The 12,535-nt window shown below is 36.8% G+C and overlaps 1 protein-coding gene across 1 annotated transcript in view; it reads left to right on the forward strand.

Annotated features, from left to right (window-relative positions):
• Dync1i1 (dynein cytoplasmic 1 intermediate chain 1) overlaps positions 1-12,535 on the forward strand; it is a 293,851-nt gene that overhangs the window by 265,962 nt on the left and 15,354 nt on the right. The window contains exons 15-16 of the mRNA XM_026391510.2: positions 5,504-5,644; positions 9,836-9,961. Of these exons, the coding sequence (XP_026247295.1) occupies positions 5,504-5,644; positions 9,836-9,961 (267 nt within the window). The remainder of the gene's footprint in view (positions 1-5,503; positions 5,645-9,835; positions 9,962-12,535) is intronic.

Here is a 12,535-nt window from a genome sequence, read left to right on the forward strand (position 1 = left end):
AGTTTGGATTGACTTATTTGTTTAACCACTTTCTTTTCATGGTAGAAGTATCCATTTTTGTTGTGAGCTTGAAGTTTTGGGGTCCTTTGGTGGTTTTTTTTTTTTAATGATATTGTGGTCTCACATTTTAATGTTTCCTGGAAGAACTGGCCAGCTGTTTATTTTAATTACTTCACAGGAACCCACATGACAATATTTGAAGGCCATTTTCATATTACTCATTGTTTATTGTTTTGGTCATTTTTTTTCCCAACAGGATGTAGTTTTCAAGGTAAGATTCGATTGGTTTTCCTTATAGTTCAGAAATCAAATTTAGAACTTATTAATTTTCTTCTCTGTCACCGCCACATAGTACCCTCTACCACCCTATCCTTCCCCTCAAAGGAACGTTCATGGTTTGGATAAATATTTCCACTAAGTCTGCTTTGAAAGCCAATTATTTAGAAACAAATACAATCTCAAGAACCACACCGTTTGAGGGTGTTAAGAAGTGTTTTAACATAAATCTTCCTGTTCACCAGCCTCCCAAACACTAAGTCCCAAAGTGATGCCTGGAGGTGCCTGAGAAGAGGAAAATAACATTACGTTCTCTAACTGTGACTTTGGCACATTTCCGACGTCAGAAATAGAGTCGCCTCTTCAGAAATCATTTTAGAGTTAACTGATTGGGAAAATATGCAGGTCTATTCATTTTCACAAGTATACTTATAAAATCAAAGCTCAGTTCTCAAGATCAAGTCTTTATTGTCAAACATTAATGGATTGTGTAAAGTTTCATTTTTAAAACAGATTTCACTACCTGCCGAAAGTAAATTTAGCATTCCTTATTCCTTCTCCAATCCATCAAAGAGGAGGAGGTCTGTCATTGTGTTCATAATTCCAAATTATTTATAATGTGCCATATGCTGATGCATTTCTATATTATTTGAATGAAACACAAAGTTAAAAATCCCTGAAGTTACTACAATGTTTTGTGGAATCATAATATGAATTCTAAAAAGCATCAAGGAAAAGATAGATTTCATTATAATCTGTGCCTGTGAAGGGCATTTAGGGGGGAAAAAAACTTTCACATACTTGATTCCATTCTTGCTGCGAGTGATAAAGCACATAATAAAACAGTCACAGAATCATAAGGCTAACAGGGTTAGTAGTTCTGGCTTTCCATCTTACAGATATGAAAGCCAGGATCCAAGGATGTTAAGTGAAATTTCCCAAGGGCTCTAGTTTTTCCAGAGTTTCCCATTACCTTTCTGTCTGATACAGACTTTGTTAACCTCATCTTCCAGAGAATGTAAATCATAGCCCCTCATCCAAAGTCACTCAGCTATTCAGTGAACTGGGGACAGGTCTTTGCCTTCTAGCTCATTTTTTTCTACTCTCCAAGGCTCTGCCTGCTGTTGATCTCTGCAGGCTGAAGGGCCACTCCCACCCCATTTCTAGCTTTTAGGTGAAAAAGATCTCTGTTTCTCTCACAAGGTGCTACAGACTCCTGCAAACGTGTGGGTAACATCCTCGGGATCATTAATAACAGGAAATAAACATTCTGACTGCAGTGTTTTTTCAACTGCTTCTCCGAGTTACATAGTGTGTACTTAGTAAATATTGGTTGAGTTGAACGGGGAGTAGAGGTAACAGATCTCCTGGTTTTTCTGCGAGGACTGAAGACCCTGTAGAAGGAGCTTTTGGTTCCAGTGAGTAAAAGACGTGCTTAGCCAAGAGAAAACCTGAGAACCAAATCTGACTCCACCGCTTAAAAACCTCCGTGACCTTGGGAAAGTTACTAACTTTCCTGAACTATAATTTTCTTTTCTGTAAATACCATCTACCTTACAGGGATTTTATGCGGATTAAATTAGACAATGTGTGCACAGAGTTGGGCACACAGCGCACACCCTTCCCTGCCCCTGTTCGGGAGGTGACTGGTAGCCTGCTTCTCCTCTTTGTTTGAAAGTCAGGGAATTAAAATCAAGCTGGGCTGTGTCTAGATACTGTAGCATTATTGGCACAGCCCTGGAGACTTGAATGAAACACAGGGTGTCGTGACTTTATTTCATTGGCAAGTGCCACACGTGCAACCCATGGCGAGGGGTGAGGTTTTCCTTTTTTCTTTGACACTTCACTTAGCAAAGGAAACTCCCAGGTGAAGGGGGTTTTGTGTGGTGAAATTTGATTGTTTTGAAAAACGCTTTCTACAGTAACATGCTGTGGAACAATATTTAGTTAACTAAATGGTCTTCAGTGTTTTGTAGAGTAAATATTTAAAATCATGACGCTTCTGATATTATAGGATTTCTCCTTGAAATCATTGGTCAGATTTGTGCCCATACTTTCCACCTTTTCAAAATTTGGAATATTCTAAAATAATACTCACGTACTAAAAAATGGTAATAAGTATGAATGAGAAATTTATGTTTTGCAAATTCACAAACCCAATCTTTAGGACCTGACACTTTGTAGTTCTGTTATGGAAATATTAGAATCTCATGATATATGTGTTTACCATAAATTTGTTACATGAAGTATTTGAGATAGATTTTCAATCTGAATATCCTTTGAGCACAAATAAAACAGGATGATAAAATCTCATAATTGTGCAAAAAGTACAATTACTGTTCAAAATAGTACTATTGTAAAATAATTTTTGCCTACGCCTGTAGTTTATGCATATGCTGGACTTGAAAAGTAGTGGTTTGTCAATGTGAATCGACTTGGTACACTGATAATGAGTTCAATCAATCTTGATTAAGACATTCCCAGTCTGTGAATTTATCAAGGCTAAACAGAGCCTTGGAAAATATAGGCCCTTCTCCCTGCTCCCAAATAGGAACATACTTTAGTTTAGAATTATTTTCATAGTGACTTTTATAATAGAAGGTTCATCTTGGGGGTGAAGGGTGATAAGGAAGTTGGAGAAAAGCAGAATAATAACAACATTTTAATCAATACTATTATCATGAGAAAACTGGGTTTTGGCAACATGAACAATGGCAGTTATTTCCAGATGTTTAAAAAGTGAAATCTGCCCAGCACCACAAAAAAAAAAATTAAAAAAAGAATAAAAAATGAAGTCTCCAGGATGCAGCATAATTTTGACTAAATGTCTCAGAAAAGAAACTACCAAAAGAAAAACAAAAGAATACTAGCGATTAACAGATAATTTAATAAGGTAATTAACCCACAAGATAATATCAGCTCCTTAGAAAATGACCGTTTAAAGATGACGATCTTTTATTTGATCAAAATTAAGGTGACAGATGTTATATGTTTATCTTATGTCCATTTGTGTATCCAAAACTAAACTTCTGGCTATCCTCAGATGTACTATTGGCTGGGTTAATGAGAGAGTATTCTCTTTTAAATGTGTATAAATCTTTGCCATCCTTTGACTTTAAGAAAAATACAAACAGTGGCTGACTAGCCATAAAATCAAGAATTTGCAGTGGCAATAATCTCCTACTATGAGTTAGAATTCAATAATCACAAACGATCACTGAAGAAGCAGATTCTCCACACTGCTTTGTAAAAATATATAAATAAGGAGAAATGATACAATCACACTATTTTCAGCAATCATTGAATATTCAGATTTTCTGGGAAAAGGAGTTAGAATCACCTCGTCCAAAGAGTGAGAGGCAGAAAGAAACTATGTCAGTAGCCAATAAGCAAATGATTTCGGCTTCGAATCCCATTGCAAAGATGGTATATAAAACATTTTGCATAAAAGATTTATAAAATACAAAACTATAAGGCCTGGGTCCAGTTAATTCTTTTTGACATTTCAGTGTCACGCATTCTTTTTCAAATTACACCCCCCAAAAGACACTTTTAGAATTAAAACATCCCTCCCTATCCTACTCTTCTCCTCCTCTCTCTCTCTCTCTCTCTCTCTCTCTCTCTCTCTCTCTCTCTCTCTCACACACACACACACACACACACACACACACACACACAATACCTCATCTAACATCTATGTTGCTTCAATATGTTGAAATTTTATTTGCTTCAAAGTGGTGGTTTTTCAATGTCAAAGCAATATAAATCATGGAAAACGAAATCATGTGTAACTGCTATCTTAGTAAGTTTTTGCATTATATTTAGGTTAAAGAACTTTTATTATCTTTGCACTGATTTTTCTCAGAATTTCAGTACACAAATTCTGGTGTACTTTATATTCACAAACGGGACACTTTGGGACTTTGCTCTGATTTCCTACAGGTAACATTCTTTGAACGTCTAATGCAGAAAGGATTTGATTGTTACATTGTATGTTATTTTCTCCTGATCCTGTTACATTGTATGTTATCTTCTCCTGATCCTGTTACTCTGGCCTGTATAGGCATCCAGTAGAACCCATGAAGAGAGTACAGACAGCTGACTGGATGAAGACGACAGTGGGGGGGGGGAAAAAAAAAACTCCCATTGTTTAGATTTCTGTCAGAGGATATAAGAATATTTAATTTCTTTTATCTCTGGGGCTTTCATTATCATTTAAATTTCATTTTACATTAATTGATCAGGGATTAGTAAAGCCATTATGCAGAAATTAGAATAAGACAAGCCAGATGGAATGAATAATTCATAAAGTCCAATTACGTTTTATTTCTGGTGTACTTTCAAACTTGCCTCTGACTTCTGTGCTATTTTGATGTGACAATATTCACTGGAAATCAAGAGTGCCATTTTAATTTATTGTATCCCTCTGGAGTGGAGGCATTTGTATGCAGTGGGAGTATGTTAACGCATTTCTCCTCAGAACACCAATTTTAGGGTTCTTGGAAAGACAGATCTAGAAAATATGGCTCATTTTCTCTAGACAAGTTTAGGGGTACTACAAGAAGCCTCACCAGTCCACTTGATTTGGGCGAACTACTCCCAACCAGAGAGGCTAAGGTCTTGGGACCGCGAAATTTTCACCTCCTAGAAGAGATATAGCCCCTTTTAAAATATTTCTCCCCATCCCCCGCCACCAAAGAACCGTTAAAATACGAATTTGGCCTGGAGTGGGACTGGAAGCCGCAGGAGCTGGTGCAGCTGCAGGCCGCGACCACGAGGTGGCAGGCGTTGCCTTCGATGCACGGGGCTCGGGCTCCGCGAGCGCCGAGGCTTCGGAGCTGCCCGGCGGGTCTGAGCCGGGCCGACCAGACCACCACCGGGTTCAGGCTCCGAAAGACTCGCCAAGCGTGGCCCGGCGAGAATTCCGAGCTAATGGCATCCCCGTCCACCTGTCTGGAATGTCTCTTACAACTGTGTCTGAAACCGCCTCCCTCCGCCGGTCCCAGCCCCCGGCCCCTTCAGCGTGCCCCCCCCTCCGCCCCCCGGTATTTATTTATGCCACTGGACAGTTCTAGTCACATTAAAGCTCCGGTTCACCTTGTCGAGGACTTTCATCTCGGGAAGTTTTATGACACTTTGTGAATGTGCAAAGTTTTTAATTAGGCTCCCTAGACAGCCCGAGGCAGCAGCAGCGCCACAAAGTCTTCACGGTCTCTCTGCTTTACAGCACAACAAGCCGCTCTACTCCTTTGAAGACAATGCAGACTATGTGTACGATGTCATGTGGTCCCCCGTGCATCCCGCGCTCTTTGCCTGCGTGGACGGGATGGGGCGCTTGGACCTCTGGAACCTCAACAATGACACCGAGGTGAGCGGCGGCGCAGGCGCCCGGGCCCAGGGCTGGGAGGGGTGCGCAGGAGGCCACTCGCAGTCTCTGCCTCTTCTTCTAAATCGGCCTTTTTTGGACAGACCCTCCAATTGCAGGAGGGTTGCTGGCCCCCTTATTCTTGACTACCCTGAAGGGAATTGGCAGATGCCTTGGCCAAAAGTCACTTGATTTCACTTCGTCTCTAAACTCTGGCAGATCCTGGACAATTAACCACCCTTTTTGGCAAAGAGCAAAACTATACGTGTTTACGCCTTTCCGGATGGTCAAGGATACACAGGCATTTTTCAGACCCATGTTAAAATAACTTTATTGGCAAACACTTGGAAAAATTAGGTTTTGTGGACGCTGATTTTCAGATTGGGCTCTTCAAGGGGGCTATTTTGTTCAGCTTTTGCTATTTGTACAATTTCTATTTTGAACCCCTCCCCCCACACACAAAAAGACTGTTAACTATTTTTTGTTGTTGTTGTTTAAATCTATCATCCATTTGATTTTCACTAAGGTAAATGTGCCTTGTCGAAGATGTTGAACTCAGAGTCAGCATCTGACAATGGTGTTCAACTTTGAACAGATTAGCATATTTGAACAGGAACTCCGAATTTTTTTTAAGTGGAATTTTAACATGTCACATTGAGAGTAGTTCACAAGTGAAAAATGCCTATTTTTTTTAAAAGCAATTGGTAGTGCAAATGTATTGCTTTAAAAGCACGCTGTATAGTTTCGTATTAAAATTTATGCCATATGCATTGTTCCTTTTTTCCAACTCTCAACATTATTGAGGTGCTAATTCAGCTACTTAGATATTTGGGTGAGGGAGTTGTTTCTTTTATAATAATATTAAATATCCTTCAACTTTATAAACTAAAATGGTCTCTGCATCATTTCCTGACTTCTGATTCTGGGGAGCTCTCCATAAATACAAATGGGCAGATATGAGCAGCAAGGGCTGCAAACTATATGTCAAGTAGAGAACAAGAGAAAGGTCTTTTGAAGTGTTTTGAGCAGGAAGCAGCTCAGCCTTTTTAATTAGGAAGGGCTACAGCTGGAGGATATGAAGGAGGAGCACACTTCCTCATTTTTTTTTCTGGAAGAGGGCAGGGAAATATCCTTTAGGTATTGTTATTGAGTAATATATATATATATATATATATATATATATATATATATATATATATATATATATATGTTATATATATATATATGTTATATATATGTTTTATATATATATATATACATACATACAGAATTTCTGCCAAATTTATTTTTAAAAATCTTTCTGTTTAAATATTTTTCCGTTTACCTCAAAGAACTATGTGACAAGGAAGAATTATGTAATGAAACATCTTTGAAAATAATCAAAAGGCATAAGCATGTGAAATGCCCATCATTGTGGATGTTGAAATGTTTATAACATTATTACTCTTAATAGAAAGATGTTATTACCTTACATTGTAATGGTTTCCCAGTCTTTCATCACTGTTGATTAAAATCATATTGCTTCTATTTGGTAGAAGAAACTCAGTTAAAGCAACCAAAAAACAAACACTTTCCAGATTGACTTAGGAGTCCGCTATATCAGAAATCAGGCTTAGTTGAGGTAAGGTTTAGGTGGTGCCCAAATGCAGGATACAGACCCCTTCATAATTCCTATATATATAACTTTTTTATTTTGTTTAATCTGTCTTTTAGGAAAAAGGAAATTAATATGTGAACATTACCAAGTATTATTTTTTCCCTTTTCTTTCTGTAGGTTTCAAGAGACAGCACATAAGAGTTTTATGATTAAACATTTAAAAAAATCATTACTGGTCATACAAATCATTTAGTTTTGTGGTAAAAGTAATTCTGCTTTCACAATAATGTAAAGATATATTGAGTCTGACTCAAATCCAGTAATGAACTTAACGCTTTTTTAAAACCCTGAAATCATTTTTGCCTTCTATCCTGTTGAACAAGATTTTTCAAATGTATATCAAATTAGGACATAAATTTGTGGGAGAATAATTGAACCTGAATTCCCAGTGCAGTAGTCTATTGGTTATTGTTCAAATTATTATGCTTTGAGACCAAGTTATTGGAGACTGCTCCTGTGCAAGAACAGTTCATATTTACCTACCTCAGAATTACTAATTTCTGCTGCTTGGTAATTTATGTCCTGTCTTATCTTTGCAAGTAAAACGATTGAGCCATAAAAACACATGAAAATACTTGCAAAACTAAAGTATAGAAGTAAGACAGGGTGAATACATGGATTATTTTCAATATAGATTCATCAAATTTTGAAGGTCATTACCAATTAAATGCACACAGATATATTCTGTCTCTTCCTTTATGCAATTTAAATTATTTTAGCACATATCATAGGCTGTGATAGCTATTTTTTGCTATTTACAGTATGTATGAAAATAATATTTTAAAAGCTTAAAATGCCATTTCAGTTTGCTATATTATTTATATTCAAAGTTAACAAAAGTCTTAACATGTATTAGGAATTATTTTTAATTTCTCAAAAGGTCAGTGACATTTAAGTGATTAATTTTCTTCTATGTTCATATTATCATTTTGGCTCTCTTTTTGAGATCATTCAAATAAAATCTGATACTAAATAGAATTAGATAAGAAACCTGCATGATCCTTCTAAATTATAGCGTTAAAAATTAACTCTGAAATTCTATAGCAAAATCACGGATTTGTTTTCTGGCCAGCACACCAATAATAAAGTATATTGACAGAATTATGGTCCATCTAAATTCACATTGTTTCAGCCTTTGCAAGGTTTGGTTAAAAATTCAGACTCTAGCCTGCACAGCAGGTAGCTTTATTGTAGAAATTGTGTATTTTTAAAAAATAAATGAGCCAGGGACTTTTGTTTTACATTTTTGCTCACAATTGACATGCAATGATTTAAGCGGGTCAAAGAATTTTTATTGATTTCAAGATTAAGTTTAAACATAGATTCTTACATATGATGGAGTTTTTATTGCTATTTTAAAGACAGGTATTGGGTCAATAATTTCATATAAACAGATGGTTTCAATTCCCTGAATAACAGAATGCAGAAGGTGCTAAGTCACAGTACATGTCACGTTTCCATCAAAGTGCAATGTGGTTATTAGATGCAGGTCTCAAAGAGGGGCTGGAGATGCTCTCAGTAGCATTCTTTTCACAGTTTTTTTCTTTGTGTTCAACATTTACAGTTTTCTTTCTTGTGGCGTGTTGTCTTTTCCTACTCCACATTCTTTGTAGAAGGCTCAGGAGATCTGATCTCTGTGTCAGTTATGGACTCCCAACCTTGAAGACAAGAGTTCATACAACTGACTGCAGAAGAGGAATACACTCACTAAAAATCCTCCTTTCAAACACTAAGTTTCTTGTTAAGAAAAAAAAAAGTTCCATTTCAGCAGCGTGGCTTCTCTTTAATAATGACTATTATTATTATTAGCAATGTTTTCAGATTTCCAGAGTTTATTAAAGGAGACATAGTCATTTTCTACAAAGTAGGTGCCTATATTTTTAAAGGATATCACCCTGGAGTTATTAACAAAGTTTTGGATCATTTCCCACACTTTGGTACTTCCAGGGAGAAGGAAAGGAAAGAAAAGAAAGAGAGGAGAGAATTTTAAGTCTTTGAAATTTTCTACCTTCATTCTTTTTTTTTCTGATTATCCCCTCCCTGATGAGATTTGGAGTATCAATACATATGTTTATTTCTTCTCTGAAGATCCTTATGAACATGACTTTTACGCTACCATACACCCCCACCTTTTGGCCTCTTATGGATCCTTATTCTTGATAAATTCTGAAATCTCTCTCTTTTCACCACAGCTCATGGCCCAATGGCGAAGTATCACGTTTAGTTGTTGAATTGGTATATGGGATACACACCTGCCGTAATTCAAAAAATATTTGTGTCACTGACTATGCATCGACTATGGAAAAGATCTCCCTCCTTTTCTCTTTTGTTAAAGCATCTCTCCTCTTTGTCCCTTAATTCAGTGGAGCATATTATTTGAGAACAATGAATTCTTTTCACCCATGCACAAGGGATGTATGTTTCTTCCTGCACATGAAGCCAGTAGTGATTCATGTAGTTAAATGTATCATTTTGTAAAATCGTGTATTTAAATTAATATTCAGAGGTTCTTTTTTCTGTTATTACCTCTTTGGCAGGTTCCAACAGCAAGTGTGGCCATTGAAGGGGCATCTGCCCTGAACCGAGTCCGTTGGGCTCAAGGTGGCAAAGAAGTTGCCGTTGGGGACTCAGAAGGCCGTATTTGGATCTACGACGTGGGAGAGGTACATGTTTGTTGTTTGGTTTTTGTTTGGGGGGATTTTTTTTTTTTTTTTAACTTGTGAGTCTACTTTAAAGATCTGGGGAAATGATTGACAAGACCTTCTGGGCTACAAGAAACCTCTCGAGTGCGTTTGCAAATTTCCACTGACTTCAGTGGGAGTTTGGCAAGGCCTCCTTGGGGCCTAATTTGGCCTCCATTTCCATGCAAAGGACACTTTAGTTATAATGATCTGTATTCCTTTTAGACTGATGTAGAATTCCCAGCTTCCTGTGAAGCATGGAACTCCTCACCAATTTCATGAGAACAAAAAGTTTGCCAAATTGGTCATGTTAACATCAAAATTTGACTTTTATGTTTTCTTTGAAAAGTCAAGTTTTAGTTGGTATGCTTAATTAAAATGCATTCTATTTTTCTTTAATTAAAGCATAATCAATTAAGAAGGTTGAGGTATCAGATATGGTACCATTTTTGTGGCATTCAAAGTTATATAAGCTATATGTACCTCTGTGGCAAGTCTTATCATATGGTTATGTAAAATATTCTGAATATCATGACATATGTTAAAAGAAAAAACTACACCTTTGGGCTGGGGTTCTGGCTCCATGATAGAGTACTTGCCTAGCATGTGAGGAACTGGATTTGATTCTCGGCACTGCATATCAAAAAATGAATAAAATAAAGGTCCATCAACATTTAAAAAAATTTTTTTAAACCCAAAACACTACACCTTTTATTTCAGAAAAAAAAAAAAACTCCTTGACTTTGAATACCATCTTTGTTTAAGGCTATATCATTAATCAATTATACTTATCTGTTTATTTTTATTTCTGTGAGAAAGTATTGACAAATACTTTCATTTCTTGAGAGATTAAAGAAATTGTTCCCTAAAGACAAAGAAAATACTGAATTTTCAAGCAAAACAAGAGTGTCGTGCGAAGCTATTCTGGAATCATTTGAGTCTAACATTTTCATTCCAGAGGGAAAATACACCACATTTGTATGCATAATGTCATAGGCCTGGAAGGTACTCTGTGAATACCTGGTGCACACATTTAGTTGATCACACTGAGAAAGGTTCTTTATGGTTTCATCAAGTAGTAACCTATAAATGTGACAATCTTAGCCTGTTTGTTCTATAGTGGAACTTTTTTTTTTTTTTTTTTTTTGTGGAGGGGTACTGGGGATTGAACTCAGGGGCACTTGACAACTGAGCCACATCCCCAGCCCTTTTTTTAATATATTTTATTTAGAGACAGGGTCTACACTGAGTTGCTTAGTGCTTCGTAGTTGCTGAGGCTGGCTTTGAACTCACGATTCTCCTGTCTCAGCCTCCCAAGCAGCTGGGATTACAGATGTGTGCCACAGCGCCTGGTTTGTAGTGGAACTTTTGATGACATACTGTATGCTGCTATATGGCACAGTGGATCATGTTGAAACCATCTAGATGGTTTTATGAAATTTAACTGGGGCAGAAATTGAATAACCTTAGAAATGGGAGTTTTCTCTTCTGGGATGAATCTCTTAGTTTTACTCTATTTCATTAGATCCTCCCCCTTGATTACTACTGAAGCCACAAGCTGAGTCATGCCACAGTGACAAAGACTCTGTTAATATCGGCCCACACTGGTGACGATGTAAATGGTCAGTTGACTACTGACTTACTTTGAAGTCTTTGGAGAAGAGAAAGCCCTTTGAGCCAGAAATGTTGCCAATAGAGTTAGAGCAATATTTTCATCAAAATGAGTATTCTTTATAGTTAATGCATCCTCTCCATGGTCTTCACCAAAGTGAAACTAAATTGCAATAAAACAAATATTGAGTTTTGAGTTATTGCCTAAAATATAAAAACAGGGACAGCAGAAAATGTAGAAAAAAAAAGTTTCTTTCTTTCCGTTGTCTCTTTTATTTATTTATTTTTCTCTTTGTTTCCTTCATTTATAACAAGTGTAGTTGTGGGAGAAAAATAAATGTGGAGACATGCTCAGAGGATGAAATGGCAGAAAGTAGGTGAAACCTAAAAACTCTTTTCTCCATCTCCCCTGAATATACATAAGATCCCTCAACTCTCTTCAGATTATTTGCAGCATTAATTGTTTTATCCCAGTTTGTTGTACCTCGGAAGGATTAAAAAGCAGAATAGTTTAACAATCTGGCTTATTTTTTAAAAGGCATTTTGTTTATATACATACATGCAAACACACCCCACCTCTATGCAATAAGAAAACAGCCTAATGTGCAGAATTCTCTGCAGTAAAATGTCTTTATAGCTTATGGACAAAATTTCTTGAATATAACTCATATTATGGAAGGATATATGATTTTACAAAAGTTGCCTGGGCTGATATGTGGCTGCTAAAACTTCTTTCTAGGGTGCTATCATCATTTCTAAATTGTAAAGTGCTGTTATACTCATATTTCTACTATCGTACCAGCAGGTCAGGCTGGTTTTCATTTTTGTATTATTGCCCTTGCTTTTCTAAGTGATATTACAGACTATAGAAATGTCTGCAACTATAGGCCAGTCTTGCCTATTGTCTGGAGTCTAGACAGGCTATAGAAAAATCTGTGTGACACA

This window comes from Urocitellus parryii, chromosome 3, assembly GCF_045843805.1.
Source record: "Urocitellus parryii isolate mUroPar1 chromosome 3, mUroPar1.hap1, whole genome shotgun sequence".
In the NCBI taxonomy this organism is placed as follows: Eukaryota; Metazoa; Chordata; class Mammalia; order Rodentia; family Sciuridae; genus Urocitellus; species Urocitellus parryii.